General features: G+C 36.1%; 1 protein-coding gene across 1 annotated transcript in view; it reads left to right on the top strand.

Moving 5' to 3' along the window:
• Window positions 1-17,864, top strand: part of THSD7A (thrombospondin type 1 domain containing 7A) — a 455,380-nt gene that overhangs the window by 388,001 nt on the left and 49,515 nt on the right. Inside the window, exons 12-13 of the mRNA XM_060157103.1 lie at window positions 9,787-9,981; window positions 11,449-11,712. Of these exons, the coding sequence (XP_060013086.1) occupies window positions 9,787-9,981; window positions 11,449-11,712 (459 nt within the window). The remainder of the gene's footprint in view (window positions 1-9,786; window positions 9,982-11,448; window positions 11,713-17,864) is intronic.

Below are 17,864 nucleotides of genomic sequence, written 5' to 3'. Positions count from 1 at the left end.
GAACATTTAATTGAGATCCTCTCAGCGCTTTGCACGTATTAAATCTTCATTAAATGTTAATTCCTTTCCCCTTCCTGTTAGATCATGGCCTCAGTGAATGTGTGCATAGATCACTGTAGGCATAAAAGCAACAATATTAACACGGGTCTTTTGTTTTTTGACACAATCTATATAAAAACGTTTCTTTCTGTGATTACCAGTGATCTTTTCATTTCCAAATCTGAAAAGCTCTGCTTATTCCTCATCCTAGGTGACTACTTTGTAATATCTACCCACCTCCACTGTGACAGGGATCTTCGGCTCACTCAGTGCCACTTTCTCCTGCCTTTTTGATGGTTCCCATTCTTGGTTTCCTATTACTGGTGCCTCTTCCTCTGCCTGTACCTAAGTAATGCTTCCTCATCTTGCCATTTTTGTCAGACTACTTTTTCTATCAGCAATCTTATGGGATATCTGGGAAGAGAAAGTTGCATTATAACAAATAATATATGCATAAATATACTCAGAAGAACTCCTTTAATTAACTTCTATATGAAGATAATCTTTTTCTTTGTTGCCTTGATAAATATTTTTTTCTTAGAGCCTATATTTCTATGGAAACATGAAAAGGAGAGAATTAAGAGAGTAGAGATATCTTTACTAATGGCAAAAAGGCAAAAGATTCTTTGTTTTGATGGTCATGGCTGTTTTCAGAACTCTGCATAATTGACCTGTCAGACTCCTGCTAGTCCCATCTTTGCCCTTATCCAGTCAGAGACTTTAAAAATGCCGACTTGTGCGATTTTTTAATAACTAAAATTATTGTGTAGTAAGGATTAATATCAGTCAGCAAATACTGTGGAGGAGCTACCCCCTTCCTCTCTAATGCTTCAGACTTTCTGATTTCAGGCACTCACAGAACTATGACTGCATTCAGAAGACTGTGTAGAAAGAGCCATGAGTGTCAGGAAGGGATGAAGATGTTCAACCTAGGGAATTTAATTTGTTTAGGGAAATGAGATCACTGGTAACATCAGCCAACAAGTATGAGTTAAAAATTGAAACCAGTCCCTTGCAAAAGCAGTCATTTGAAGCTAAAGAGCTTAAGAAAGATCTAAAGGATGAGCTGGGACTTGACTTGTACCGTAATGTTAGAATAAGTAGAAAAGAGAAAAGAATACAAAATGAGAGCAATTTTGTAAGTTAAGCATTTGAGGTAAGAAAAACAAAAACATTACCTGTGTTCACAGAAAAGTGGGTAGATTGAACCTCTGAAGATGTGAGCTGGAGCCTGGGGTAATTTTGTAGAGGACTATAAATGTCAGGATCGGTATTTTAGACCTTGTTCAATAAGTGGTAGGAGCAAGGACCTGATGAAAGCAGTGTTTTATCTGTCAGCGTGTACAGAATAAGTTAGAAAGATAAGACACATGGGTCTGGATGCCAGCCGGGACGCTGCTGTAGCAATGCAAGGTTGAAGTAATAAGGGCTCAGATTGGAACCACTGTAGTCGGAATGGGTAAAAATAAATGGATTTTCCACATACAATAGAGGAAAATAACTTTAGGACTCAGTAGCAGACAATAGCAGCAGAGGTAGACCTAAGTAAGTCAAAGATGATCATATGATTTTTTTTTAATTTATTTATTTATTTAGACTAGGGTCTTCGTTTGGGGTCTTCGCTTCTGTGCGAGGGCTTTCTCTAGTTGCGGCAAGTGGGGGCCACTCTTCATCACGGTGCGCGGGCCTCTCACTATCGCGGCCTCTCTTGTTGTGGAGCACAGGCTCCAGACGCGCAGGCTCAGTAGTTGTGGCTCACGGGACTAGTTGCTCTGCGGCATATGGGATCTTCCCAGACCAGGCCTCGAACCCGTGTCCCCTGCATTGGCAGGCAGATTCTCAACCACTGCACCACCAGGGAAGCCCGATCATATGATTTTTAACTCCAGTATTTTCAGCTTGTATAGCACAGGGAGTTGTTGTTTTAAAGAAGGTTAGGAAATACTCTGTATGAATCTTCTCATAACTGGAAATCTTATGAAATCTTGAAACAGATCAAATTTAGCTTTTGAATTGAGATGGGCTGTAATTGTAAAACACTGCATTTCAAGGCTCAGAAAGAACAGGATTTATCTTGGCTTTCATTCTGATGTGGACTACATTTTGAAATGATAATTTAGATCTCTTCAGTTAAATAAAAATATCATATGAACCAAAAAAGGAGTTAATTTACTAAGTATGCATAGAAAAGAAATAATGTATGTCTCATATACTATGCCTCACTCAGCAGAACACTTACAAGGTCACCTTTTATGATTCGTTTTCTCTAAAATGACTTGAACCTTCCCTGTTAGTAGAAAAAAATATAACTCTAAACTTACCTACCAGCTTCTAGCAAGCCATCCTTGTTGTTCCCTTTTGAGTCACCTGCACCTACTTTTAGCCACCTGTTAAAAAGTGGTCATTATAGACAGACTTTCATTTTTACTCTTAGTACTAATAATAGCATGATTGCTCCAAGTGTAGGAACTATCCCTGATGCATTTCAAAGGAGCTGGGAGGCAGTTATGTTCCCAGAGTCTCTTTAATGAGTCACTAATGGTAACTGCTTACCATCTCAGCACTGGCACTCGGTGTAAAGCAAATCATTGAGAATCAGCCTTACCCACAACTGAGTTAGAATGACCCAGGCATAAGAAGATAGGAAGAGTCTACTACAGTCAAGTAAATGCAGTCTTGACCAAGTCTACATTCTGTGTATTTCAAAACTATGTGAAAGTGCTTTCTGTGGAAATGCTTTACATTAGAACACAATAGGAAGTTAGAAGTAGTAAAGAATTTTAGCAAGGCTTTGAATATCAAGGATGGTGTATTCCAGGAAATTTTATCTAATGGTATAAGAATGAAAAAGAGAGAGGAGAAAGGTATTTTAAAGATGGAATTAACAGGATTTTGCAATTTTAAAACTTAAATCATTCTTGAATCTCACAGGGAAATTTTAGAGGGCTTTTGAAATAGGCATCTTTCCTATAATATTGTCAATAAAAGAAATGAAAATACCGTGAAGTTATGTCCGCAATCTATTTAATTTTTAAGTGTATAAACAGATTCTATTTGCTTCATGCTATTCAAGTCACTTGTGTATAAACTTTTAATGGAACGGTAACCTCTGCTGTCTCTTCTCTCTGCTCACACTTCTACAATTCAGATGGCATTTAGGGGGCTAAGTTATTGATTGGTCAGTGACTGAGACATAGCCATACTAGCCATAGCTAGAGTTATCATTACATTTGCATTCAAAATAAAAGAGGTGACCCATATTAATGACAATTTTGGGCAATTTACTTATTTTTTCTCTATGACTGCCCTAAAGGACAATGTCACTACTACTTAAAATGTGTATATGTGTGTGTGTGTGTGTGTGTGTGTGTGTGTGTGTGTGTGTGTATATATATAAATATAAATAAAACTAATTCCACTGTTTATTACTTTGTGACATATTTATACCAGGAATATGATGAAAAAATATCATCGATTAGATGCTGGGATGTTATAAAAATAATTTCAAATTTACTCTTGCTCAATCTCTGTGTTGATCTTAATGCTATTTCCTGCCAAGTGTACTTTCTATAAATTAGATGGAGCTAGAGTTAATAATCCCCAGGGCCAACCCTACCTATCGTAATCCCCCACCCGCTCTGTATCCTTGCCTGCCAAGGAATGTCCACTGTAATGTTAACCTGTCACTAAGATTTGACATCAATCTCTTTATGTGGAAGCCAGCATGATTCAGATGTATTCTCAAATCCAGACCACAGAAAAAAGAAAAAAAATTTAATTATATGCCGCACATGGCAGGGACCCTCCTGGTCCTGGGAGTCCTCACCTGACATCACTTATTCGTTAAAAAGGTTATTCAAGGAAAGTCTAGGAATAAAAAAGAAAGTTCTAATTTTCCCTCCACCAAAATTAAATCCACGTGAATTTGTAGAATGTGAAATATAAGTATTTAACTACAATTTATGCCGTTATTTTTTGTGAGCAAATATGCTTAAATCTTATGCTTAAATTAAGTAGCTTAAACTATATTGACACCTTTCACATCACTCTTTTGCTTAAATTCTGGTCCACTTTGTTCTTTTTAAAAGATTATACCTTAGAGGCATTTTTGAAGTTAGGCCCAGAATATCTGGGCCAGTTTATCTCAGTAACTCACATTAATCTGTTAATTTTCAGAGATTGTTATATAATAGGAACGAAAATAATGGAAGTAGAAAAAGAACTAGGTAAAAAAGAGTCAAAGAGCTTGCTTTAAAGAAATTTTGCACAGACGTGATTTTTAAACTTTTCTTTGGGCTAATATACTTATTAATTACCGTGTAATATTTTTGTACTCTTCATTTATATAAGCTATTATTTAAATCTTCTAGAATTATTTCTACTTTTAAATGGCTTCCTCTAATTTTCTGTGACTATTAGCATTCTAGTTGATTTGGGGATTTTGGTTTTGTTTTATCTCTCTGTGAGAGTCCTGTCCTAAAATGATGATTAGCATTTGCTAGTTTTTAAATAGCTGATAAAATAAGCTTGACACCGGGATGTCTGTCTTTGTGATGGTTCCTCAATGCCCAGTTAGTTGGTTCGTTGTGATGCAGTTAACCCTTTCCAGATCGCAATCAAGGATCTAGCTGACCTTGGTCTAAGCTACTCCATGGGGAGCTGATTATTATTTCCTAGTAAGTCCCCAGAGAAGGACTTTTGCATATATTATAAGCATCAATAAGACTAGAGATCATTGGTAACTATTTAGGATCAATAAGAAAGAAAAGTACATTTCCTTCCCTTCTGCCAGAGTTACATTCACAAATTGTAATTAGGAAGTGTAATTTGGCAAACTTGTCAGTGAAAATCTCTTCCACACAGAGAAAGACCAGGATCATTAAATCCACCTAGTAAACAACTGGAGCCCTCTTGCATTATTTATAGGTTTGGTCTTATTTCTAAGCACAATTAGGTCTCTTGGTAACTAGCTCCCACTCACATTAAGCTTTTTCTTTTTTATTTCCACATGATTCATTCTCACTATTGTCATTTTTTTTTGGTAACACCATAGGAAAAAAATCACTCCTCTAATTACTCAGGTCTGGTGAACATACTCAGTCTGCAGTGCTACCCAGATGCTGTTGCTGTGGGATAAACCGTGTTAATATGGCTCAGTTTAATAAATAAGGTCTCAGAGCTCCTTGAACTCTTTGTTACAAATAATCCAACAGTTTTCACTGCACTCGGGCATTGATCTTATTCTGTTTCCTGTAATGAACTTCTGTGTGCACATTTTAGATCTCGTCATTTATTTCACTCTGATTATTCAAACGAAAGGACAACATGGTCTTGCATGCCGAAGGACAGTCCACAGACCAGTAGAACTCCTTCTTTTTGTGCATCCTGAATAATAAGGGTGTTTCATTCCTCTTCAAGAAAATGAAGACGACAAGACCATTCTGAATTCTATTAGATTTACTTCAGAGCTGCATTGGTAGCCTTCCATTTACATACTCATATATGCATAACGCAAATATCCATGTTCTTTTAGCTCAAACCAATGTTATCTATTCCCTTTCATTTCAGGAACCTTTATTAGTCTCTTTAAAACATAGCTCAAAATTCAACTTACATGAAAACATTCTGGAATTGACTCTACTTATTCTACTTATTAATCATTTTTATTTAAATTCATGGGAAGTTTCAAAGATACACAAAAGTAGAGAGACTGTGGTAATGAATACTAGTCGTGTAGTCATCACTCACACAGCTTCAACAGATTTTAACATATTGTCACTCTTGGTCATCTGCCACTCCTCATACCCTTAAAGAGATTTTGCTGGAGTACTGTAAAGCAACTCCCAGGTAAGGTATACATCATCCATAAATACCTAATATTTTTAAACATAGCAAGAGTACTATTATAACACTAAACAAAATTGAATAATTCATACCATGTCTAATATTCATACCACGTTTAATTTTCCCTCGTTGTCTCAAAAATGCCTGTTTACAATCAGTTTGTTCAAATCAGGGTTCATAAACGTCTCCACATTGCATTTGGCTAGAATATTTCTTCAGTCACTTTTAATCTAACAATTTGAGCTCCCTTTTTCAGAGCATTTATTTGTTGAAGAAACTGCCTTTCTTGCTCATCTTTCCAACATTCCCTCAGTATTGATGGGCTGAGCTTGCCTAGCTTAATTTGTAAGTAAGCCACAAAGTAGTCATATGAATGTCTCCTAGGTTTTCAGCCTGCTGGAAGTAGCCTGTCCGTGACCCTTAACTTCTGTGCTTCATATAAATAAAATAAAATTTAAATAAAACAGATGGATATAATCAGCATAGTATCAAAGATGGAATTTTAATTTAAAATAATTATTTTGATATATGCCGACCTCACTAAGAAGCTTTCATGGTAATTCATCCATAGGGCAACATGGGTTTGGGCCCTTCTTCCTAACAAGGCCTCAGCCCAAAAAAAAGTTGCATAATCATTATACACAAGATATGCATCCTGCACCTGTAAATACAACTACAATTGTCTGGGTATGTGTAGCTTTCTGGTGTGCAAGGAAACCATGCTTAGGATGACGCATCTTTTCTACAGTTAAAACCACCCTGATTTCAGTGTCTTAAAAATTATTTTTAAGATTTATAAAGTTGAGAGACCAGATGGTTTCCTTTCCAAACATTTATGTTTTCTTCACCCTAATAGCAGGAAGTTCATTTCAGATTACATTCCTGTGTTTGAATTGTTGTATTTCCTCCAAGTCAGAATAGAAACAAGTTGAGATGTGTGATAAACTTCAATATATTGTACAAATGGTACCATTGCTACTTGTTTGGATCACACTGCATGAGTAATTCACTCCAGGTACTCTGTCTAAATGCTCAGATAAGGGGAGTGACGTGCTGAGTGGGTTTCTGAGTACAGATTTGGGAATTTTACACATCGTTTCTTTTCACCTACTTGAGATACTTTTTGAGATTTTTACATACTGCAGGTATATAGGCTTTAGATTTATGTAAATGGTATAGATTTGCACAGAAGAAATTAGTTTCTGGAATTGTATTGATAGTGGTTTTACTTTATTTTATTTTGGTTTTTTGGTGTCCCTTAATGTGACGATGGTTGGAGCAATTATGAAATGAAATTTATAAAAGAGAACCTTAGAGAGAAAACCTTAATGGAGAACTTAAGGCAATTTCATTAGTTTAAAAGATTTATAGTCAAGTCTCTATTTCAGAGAACCAAATTGGAATGCTTAGATAAAAGTAGGCTTATTTCAAAGAACATAAATTTAATTTTGTAGTTTTCTTTCAGTTATAAACAGTGTGACCCTCTTCATAGCTTAGAGTTCTGATGGTCAAATTTCTTATTTTCCAAATTAATCATTCTTGAGGTTCCTACATATTCTGATCAGTAAAAGCCTCATATTTTCCTCTTTACCCATCCTTCCTCTTGAACATCCTTGGGCAACTTTGCCCACAAACTCTCAGAGCTTACTATGTATAAACTGTTTAAGCAAGTGTAGAGAGAATTGCAGAATCACGTCAGCTTATTAATATACTACATTTTATGGATTCCTCCTATACCAATCCACAGATAACATTCTTCCAAGCTACATGGATGCTGTTTTTGGTCCACTCCTTGTACTCCAAGTTTAAGCTCCCCTTAGTTCATTCCTACACGCTCAGCCTTTGTTTCCCAAAGCTTGGCACAGTGCCAGGGAGATTGGGGTACCAAAGGACCTTCAGTTTTAGTAACAAGTCTCAGGTAAACATATCCTAGTGACTCGAATACTCAGGCTCATAAGCCTTAAGCTTGAATGCGCATAAGGATCATCTGAGCAACTTGAAAATAAATGCATTTTCCTTGACCTCACACACAGAGATCTCATTCAGGAGCTCTGGAATGAATCTAAGAATCTTCAACTTTAACAGCATTCCAGGTGTTTCAGTTGCCAGTGGAAATACACTACCTACTGCTGCGTGTTTGAATCATCAGGGAACTTTAAAAAGATGTTAATGCCTGGGACCCTGTCCTCAACCAGTTAAATCAGAAGGTTGGAGTCTAGCAAGGGCATAGACATTTTTCCAAAAGCTATCCAGGTGATTATCATCTGCACCTTACACTGGTCTGATAACCACAGTGCACCTGACAACTCCTCTCCCAAGTGGTGAGAGTCTCTTTGGAGCACTTAATAATTTTTCCTGTCACATAAGCTTCCTAAAGGCTCCCACAGTCCACTCAACCAGGTTTTCATATCTGTAAAATTCAGGGACCGCTGTCTAGTCATACAAATTGGCTCTTCCAATGTTGTGCGTATTAAATGAAGAGATATCTGTAGCTAAGAAATAGGTGAGTTTTCACCTACATTTGCACAATTATGTAACTTTTCCTACAGCAGTTGCGACAAGTTGTGTTCACCCACACAGAGAAAGGCTTCCTTTGCTAAAATTGTTAAATCTTTGTACACACCCCATCACACAGTCCTATACTACTAGGTGTTAAGTTTTAGTGTACAGATCCAGAGAGTCTTGTCCAACCTGGGGCCCTGTGTGCACTAACTGTAGTTTAGGATCAAAATGCCAGGCTCCTTCATCTTAGTTTCATGATGATAGAATTCTGAGCAGGGCAGAGACCAGCTGCAGTGTCAGCCTAGACCACAAACCTGAAAGTGCCCATGTGAGTCAGTCTGACTGGGCCATTTAAGCTAGTTCAATGAAGACTTAACTTCAGGACCAAGGTCTAAATGTTTCATCTGCTTCCTCAATAAAAAAATGAAGTATTTCTAAAACCAACAGTGGGAAATGGCTGAGGGAGAAACAGAACTTAAACATCACTTGCTCTTTTTCATTAAGACCTGTTACCTTTAAGCAATTCTACATTTATGTTCAATACATAATAAAACTATGACTTGGTTTAAAAACTTCAGTAGAACAATGTCTTGGGGAAAATAATATATATAAACCAAAATTATTTGACTATTTTTGGAGAGGCCGTATGTAATTGTTGGAAATGTCAATTATGATGTGATAGATTAAGATTGCTAAAAGTTTTTGTCTTCATTTTAAATTCGTGGTTGTTCTTTGTGCGTGTGAAGAATTTGTACAGGGAAGTGGGGAACTTTGACACCGCCTCCTCCCATTAACTACGAACCACTTCAAAGCCATCACAACAAACTTTGAGCGTAATTTAAAAAACAAAAACATGCTTTCTATGCAAATGGAGCTTCACAAGTTTCGTAAGTGTTCTCTCTCCACCCAAACCCTCCAACCCATTTGCTGCCATTAAGACCCTTCTGTATAGAAATCCCAGAGTGGACAACGGTATGAAAACAACTATTAATGGCATGGGGTGTCTCCCAGCACCACCATGAATATGTTTAGTTCAACATAAGCTATTATCAGAACCCATGTATTATATATTTGTCTCTTAACTCATTTCTAAGTATATTCCACATGTGACTTGAAATCCTTAATAGCATCTAATAAAAACTTCTGTGTGTTTGTGTGTGTGTGTGTGTGTGTGTGTGTGTGTGTGTGTGTCTGAGGGTTATCTGTTATTTTAAAAATCCTATAGGATCAATTTAATGACTACTGTGATTACTAAAAACACTCCTACCAGATTTCTGCTGCAAATAAAGGATTAAAAGAGGACTCCTTTGACTGAGTAAGAAATGTTAGGTTAATTCCTAAATTACAGAGTAGTTACAGACATTCAGATTCATGATAAACAGCTTTTCGCTTTTCCTTTAGCCATTACTTGTCGAAAGCAAGATGGTGGACAGGCTGGTATCCATGAGTGTCTCCGGTATGCAGGCCCCGTGCCAGCCCTCACCCAAGCCTGCCAGATTCCTTGCCAAGATGACTGTCAGTTTACCAGCTGGTCCAAGTTTTCTTCTTGCAGTGGAGACTGTGGTGCAGTTAGGACCAGAAAGCGCACCATTGTTGGTAAGAATAATTGGGATGCCAAAGCCAACACTTGTCAAGGCAGAAAAACACAGTAAAAAGTCAGGCCAAGATAGTTCTGACAACGTATTTGGAAAATGCACAGATATGCATTATTATTGTTATACTAACACATAATACGGCAATGGATTCAGAGCCGTATTTTGATGTAAGTTGGCAGTGACAGATGCATTATGTACCTTTAGTAGAAAGAAAAAGCAGCCTTGAAAACTGAACTCTGTCTCCCTATACAATACGCGGTAGATAAATTTTTGGTTTAAACATGTACCTTTGGTGGATTACCTACAGACAGTGAAGTACTTGGAGAAAAGTTTTTTAGGAACATGGGGAAAGGTTGCCACTTCACTTTCTTAAGCCATTCTCACTGTCAGCCTCAGATTATCCCTCATATCCTAGACGAGAAATATGACATTAATTCTGTACCTGAAAACACGTTTTAAAAGGTAGTCACAATGACAGAAAGCTGTAATATAACGAGCAGGAACAGGATCCATCATATTGAACTAAACTCTGATGCACTCAAAAATATTGTCAGTGGCAAAAGAAACCTAAAAATATTGGTGCTAGTAGAGTATTCAGAATTTAAAGTTGTAAAATGATCCAGCTGTCATAATGAAAACTGTTGAAAATTATATAAGGCAGCTTATGAAAGTTAGAGATAAATATATGTAAAACATATGTAATTAGTTACATGCAGTATAATTAAAAGTATATAACATATATGACATAATATAAATTATGATCTAATTAAAATAATGATATTTTTCAGGCACATATCACTGTTATACTCAAGGTCTTTTTATTTTAAAAGGGAATTTATTTCGATTTATTCACAAACCATTTCTAATATTTTTATTGTGATATTAAATATCTTAATTTTGATTATTATTATTTCCTACATTAATCACCAAGTATGTCAAAGTGATTATTTTTCAGAAATACTGAAAGATGCAAAATCACAATCAGAAAAGTAAATGCAAAAACCTCACTTTCTGAATCGTAATCCTGTATAACTAAACCATCTATTCGGACTTAAAAAAGAGTTACTTAACTGTACAGGTCAGTGCAGTGACTCTCTCTCTCCATTTCATATTTTTGCACATGTTATGAAGGAGAGAATTGTGCAGTTACCTCAAACTCCCCAGTCAGTGAAAGCACATGATCATTTGAGAGGATTTTAATCATTTTGAGGAGTGTAAAATTCAGCACAACAGTTAGTGTCTTATTCAAAATGGGCTATTTTTAAGTGAGAAAATAAGAGAAATTTCACTATGCAGAGCACCCAGAGCTAACAAAAGCCTACATAGAAAGCACTACAGAGGGGGAAGATAGCATTTATTTATAGGCTACTGTTGAATACAGTTAAAAATAAAGGATGTTTAGGAAAGGAGAAAACTTAGGGATGCTTGATATTAATGATGATATTTTCCAACTTAATTTTCTCCACAGGAAAAAGTAAAAAGAAGGAAAAATGTAAAAATTCTCATTTGTACCCCCTGATTGAGACGCAGTATTGTCCCTGTGACAAGTATAATGCACAGCCTGTGGGGAACTGGTCAGACTGCATTTTGCCAGAGGGGAAAGTGGAAGTGTTGCTGGGAATGAAGGTACAAGGAGACATCAAGGAATGTGGTCAAGGATATCGTTACCAAGCAATGGCATGCTACGATCAAAATGGCAGGCTCGTGGAGACATCCAGATGTAACAGCCATGGTAATCCAACTTTTCTTCACTGTTATACATTTGCTGTCTTTGGGGGCGGAGGTGAAATGCAAGTGTATCAGAATGGAGAGAAATGAAAGTTTACAGGAGTGTGTTCTAAATTGAACCTTAGGGGCACCGCTACGTATGTATTGCTATATCATTTATATGTAACAGGACATTCGGTGGCACTTGTCTTGTTGTCTAGAAGTTGGCAACTAAGTCCCAACGTTGGTGATAAGGAAGCCTTACATGTAGGCAAAAATGGTGCCAGAAACCTCCCTTGGGGCAGATCCAGAGTCTACTGAATAGGCTCAGCAATCCCCACAAGTCCGTGTACAGAAAAGGAGGGAGGAGAAGAGAAGATTGAATTTAATTTGAGAATAAAGGGTTAAACTAGACAGACTTTTAATAACCGAACTGGCAAGATTTGTGACGTGCCTAAGATATCAAGTGGCAGAGGAGAAAGACTGAAAGCTGCAGTTGGTGAAAACTCAAACATCTCATTTATTCCTCATTAAGCTGAGATTGGCCCAAACAAACAGAAATAGAAAAAGGTACATACACTTTGGAAACTTTTGATTTCCAAACAAACAAAAAATCAAAAAGAAGCTAAAATACTGTGACAATAATTGAATTGCCCGAAGTTTATAAAGAGTGGTTTTGACCAGAGTATGCAGTGAACTCTTTCGTTCTACATCATAATATAGTCAGCCTTAAGCAATATTTCTTCATTCTTTTATGTTAATGTATCTGTCCTTTTATTATGGAATGAGATCAGTTTACAGTGGGTCAGCCTGAATCATGGATGTCACATATTTGCAAACACTGGACAGTGATTCTCCTCTCTTCATGGAGGTGACCTAACAAAGACAAGTTAAATTACTGGGAGAGAGGGATATGGTAGTTACCCTCCAACCTTGCTGAAGTAACTTCTGCTGTTGGAACAGTGCTCCTCCAGTTTTACTATATGGTTCAGAAAACAAGATGAACTAAGAGGACCATCTCACATATATAAGCCATTAGGGGGTATCATGGTGACACATTTATGGAATCTCTTAAATCTGTCCCCAAAACAGTTTTCAGAAACCCTGACTTTTATTTTTTACCTTATCTCATAATTACTGTTTTATCAAAGTCTAGTGATATAAGCCCTCATTATAAGAGTCCATTATGTTGAAGCTCTAGATATAAGTATTTAGCATGCATGCATTGCTATGTTTAAGATTATTCCATGCATTTAGAACAATAACTAAAAAGAGTTTAGTAAGCCTTGAAAAACTTCTGTAAGAGTAATTGAGTTTTTTATTCTCTATATCAAATAACATAGGTGCTATTAATTAGATACCAGGAAAAATGTAAATGCACTTCGCATTCTGAGCTGATACAATAACGTAGAAGGTCATAGTTAGTCATTAAAATGTAAAAGTGAAGATCACTTTAAAAATGTTTCTCCTGAAATGTAGCATGTAAGTGTTTGCTCACATTTTAAATTGTTATGCTTAGTGAATCGCCAAGATAATCATTTGTTTTTAACATAACCTTTGAGCTTTCAAAATGACTCATATATTGCCGCTTTTACCTTGACCTGTTAATTAGACGCATGAGAGCTTCAGTAAGACACTTAAGAGTCAATCTTATTTTTAGGAAAAAAAAAGAACTTTAAAAATATCCTGTGACTCTCACGAAAATGTTTGATCCCTTGAAGAAAATAAAAGCACAGAAAAACTGAAATTGGCCAAAGGCAGTAGACTTTCTGCCTTAGCACTGTCAATTCAAAGCATGAAGAATTCAGTAGTGTATTCTAGAAGAAAAGCACATGTAGAGAAAAAGATGGGTCCCTGGCAGCACTGAACTTCATGGAGCTTGTGAAAGGATCTAAGATGTTTAAGTGAACTGTTTCAGTTTAGTTCTTTGTGTCTATCCAACATCACTCCTTTCTCCTTAAATCTGATCTAAGATGGATGTCTAATGGGATATTTTAGCGTCTACTAACATTTTTACTCAAAGTCTGAGGAAATTGAGTGTCTCTTGCCTGATTTGTTTGGAATTACTGCTGCTGTTCTGTCAATGCCGATAGTGATAGTGGAGTGCTGTCACTTTGATGCTCTATCCTAGGCATGCGCTAACTTGCAGTTTCTATGAGCACTGCCTTGCTCAGCCAAAGCAGCTTCCAGATGAATGGTGGGAATGGGGTTTAAAGTGGCTTTCAAGAAAGTCTCTTACGGCTTTCAGTTTAAACATAAAATTGATCCCCACATGCATGCAGTACAAAGACACTAATCCCCTACCCTATTCAATAGTGGCCTTATGGCATTTCTACTTAATCTATGTTATCCATCTGTGGATCATATTATCAGTTATTATACTGATAAAACAGTTTGACTTTCATCAGCTTAAGTATATTATTTTAGGTCATTTCCCATGTGGTCACTTTTTTTTTTTTTAATGTCTGAAACTCGAGGCACAATTCTATTATGTCTGGAATTTCTCATAAGAATAGACTCTGTACTGAAAAGCAATATATCGATACAACAAAAATCAGATCTTAAAGTATACCTTGGGAGCCACATAAGTGTTCATCCATCCTGATATATGGTATTAAATATAGTTCCTGCATAAATGTTGATATATAACTACATTTTTGGCATTTATCCTGATATCAAAATACAAATTATGTATATTTACTTTTGGTATGAAATCTTGAATGGTGTCACTATTAGCAACAGATTATAAATCATTAAAAAACCAAATTACACATTTTCTACTTACTGCTAGAATACTCTGAGATCTTAATTAATTGGTTCACTAGAAATTGATTGCCTTGGCACATAGTACTAGGTACTTCTCAAGTTAATCACTTCTAAAATTTCACAGAACAAGAGGTAGAATTTCTGGAACTTTTTTTTATTATATCATTTAATCTTGATATTTTAAAGAATGTTAGAGGTAACCTAGCTTATGCAAGGTGCACATATACAAGACTTTCATTTAAACATAAGTGACAGAATTTTATTATGCTGCCCCTCAATCCTACCCAGATCTCCCAAAAGCCCTTATTCTGCTCTACTTTTTGTATTTCAAAAGCATGTATCACTCTATAACATACCACATAATTTACTCATTTATTGTATTTATTATTTATGTTTTATCCTGTACAAAAATGTAGATTGATGAGGGTATCTTGGACTACTTTATTCACTCATGTATCCCAGGCACCTAGAACAGTAGTAGGTGCTCGGTAAATATTTGTAGAATGAATGAATGAGTGAAGAGGTGGAGAGAATTTTTGTAGCTGTATTTTATCCACAATCAGGCTTGGACACTTCCTTTTTTCCAGACGGTGTCCTTCCCTCTGTGTCACAGTTCTGGAATATAATCAAACAGATCATTGAGAACAACTAAGATCTTTGGAATAAACTATATACATGCCACAAACTTTCTATATGATATTCATCAAATATTTATGCTTCTCTCCTCCTACTAATTGGTAGGTAGAAGAAATAATAGTCACACACCCATTCCACTGAATTAGTCCAGTAATATCGATATTGGTAAGTCTCTTTATTCCAGTTTAAAGCTTATTGTTCAGAATTGCCTGCTTTGTACAACACCAGATTTGGACAACAGCTTAATCTCTTGGTTTATATTAGTAATTGTGACAACTTGCTTTTTCCCAGCCTGTGTTTACAACTTTAATTGGGAGTATGGAATGTTCATTTAATTCTCTTTGTGTCCACTCATCTTTCCTTGAGAAAATAAGGAATAACATTTCTATTAGATTTATCTCAAAGGCACACTTTGAAGGCAAATTGGATAAAGTGTAAAAATGTCAGATGCTGAAGTCTTGAGCTCTTTGAGTTACATAATTCCTTCCAGACACTTCTCTTCAGTCTTTACTCTCAGCAAATTTGTCTTTGCTCTTCCTTATAGGGAGTTTAAGCCATAATGTACTATCAATAGATATTCTAAAATTGAACTTAATTTTATTTGTGATATTTTATCATCTGTTAATATCAAGTAAGCAGAAAGGCCTATCTGATATGACTGTTCTTCCTGAGCCCCTGCTGTTTAATATACATAGGTCTCCTATCGCCTAAAAGTAATATGTTGCTTTGATACCTATCAAATACCAATTTGGAGAATCCATGAGGAAACTCAAGAATCAGCTATTTGGTTAGATGACTTGTTACCAAATGTTTTCCTAAAGGGCCAGATAGCAAATATTTCAGGCTCTGCAGGCTAAAAAGTCTCTGTAACAACTACCCAATTCTGCAGTTATAGAATGAAAGCAGCCATAGACAATATATGAGTGAATTACACAATTATGTTCCAGTAAAACTTTATTTACAAAAACAGGCTGTCAGCCTGTGCTGTCATTTGCCAGCTAGGATTTAAACCCTTCTTACTCAGAAAGCCATCTACAGAAGAGCAGCATAGGCATCACAGAAAAACCATTGGAAATGCAAAATTCAACCTACACTGCAGACCTTCTGCATTCTGACAAGATCCCCAGGGGGTTCTATAACACATTTAAAGTTTAAGACTACTTCTCTGGGTCATGCAGACACTCACAGGGTTTGGTAGGGATCATAAGCTTTATTAACCTTGGTGTGAAAGACCTGTGAAGATCATTTCCTAGAGGATCACAATGTGATGCTGTCTTAGGCAAAATATCTCACAGGAGATAGTTCACTTGCTTACCCGTTGTGGGCAAGAGAACATTAGGGAACTTTTGAAATTTGCAAAGATGTGTCTTTATAAAGTGAATGCCTGTGTAGGTATGATTTTGAAAACAGAATGAGTCTATAGGATCTTCTGTGGAAAGGATATTGGCAAGTTAATGATTGCCCTGAGGAAAGTTTTTTGGTTCAGATAGAGAAATAAGAGAGAGCTCTGGGTTTATTTACTGCTCTGTTCATAAGCAGAATACAATATTATATTGAAGTGTTGTGTGCATTTGACTTTGTGCACTCAGTATTCATGATCCAACGACTCTAAAATTCTCAGTACTTTGTACTGCCATTTGACCATCATGCCGGCATTTAAGCAGCTGTACTACTTATTGTAGGTCACATTACACCCTTTTAATTATTTTAGTTTGTCTTTTAACTGTAGTCACTATTGAATTGTTCAGCATAGTTTGTCTAATGCCTTATTAGTGTAAGATTAATTTCCCTTTGACATTAAGTTTTAAATATAATGATTTATATTAATTCTTCCAAGCTTTCTCTCTTTGCCTAGTATGTTTATGAATGATATTACAGAGAACCTTCTGAACATTAATGAATGGCTTTATCAGTTGGTTTTCTAAGCATCTGTAGGATTCAAAGTATGCCCGTTAAAACTTGATATTTTGTAAAACCCTTGCTGGCACTCAGAGTCTTTCTTACAGGTTGTTTCATAGGTAGTTTGCACTACAGCACTAAGTATTACAATAAAAAGAAAGCTCTACAAATTTTACAAGTGAAACAAAAGCTTTTTAATAAAATATTTTCATATTATAACTATAGCTGACCCTTATATGGCAGCATTTAACATTACTGCCTAATAGCCTAAGCGATCTACATCCTATTTCACCAGCCTCCCGAAGTTATGATGTGGATGATTTTAAAGCAGGTATCATGTTTAAATGATATCCCTTGATGTTGTAAGGAACTGTAAATACCAGATATACCAGATATTCAGTCATAAATTCTAGTATACATGCCACAGGTGTGGGGTTTTTTTTCTATTAGAATTTACAGGAACAAAAAAAGACCATCAACAAAACTTAGAAAAGGAATACATCCTGGGTGTATTTGTGGTACAAGTGCCCAACTGAATTTTTTAAAATTCAGAGAGTATTCAGTCTACAAGTAGATTTTAGTTCAAGAGCATGTACTTTTAAGACATTGTGGAACTCAGGGTACATCTGATAAAAATAATTATGAATATGAGGAGAGTAGATTCTGAGGATAACCTACATGACCACTCAACCATAATATACCTGGAATGTATTCCTTTTTGTAATGGGATTTTATAGAAGATGATATAAGTTTAATATTAGAGGTTAATTAGAAACAAAATTGAGTGAGAAATTGTGCCCTATCGTAGTGGATGCTTGTATTTGAGGAAGAGCATGTTTGATTAAACCAGGGAGAAAAGGCAATAGAGTTTTGTAA

The sequence above is a fragment of the Lagenorhynchus albirostris genome, chromosome 8 (assembly GCF_949774975.1).
Source record: "Lagenorhynchus albirostris chromosome 8, mLagAlb1.1, whole genome shotgun sequence".
NCBI classification, from domain to species: Eukaryota; Metazoa; Chordata; class Mammalia; order Artiodactyla; family Delphinidae; genus Lagenorhynchus; species Lagenorhynchus albirostris.
This window is presented reverse-complemented; position numbering and strand designations above follow the sequence as displayed.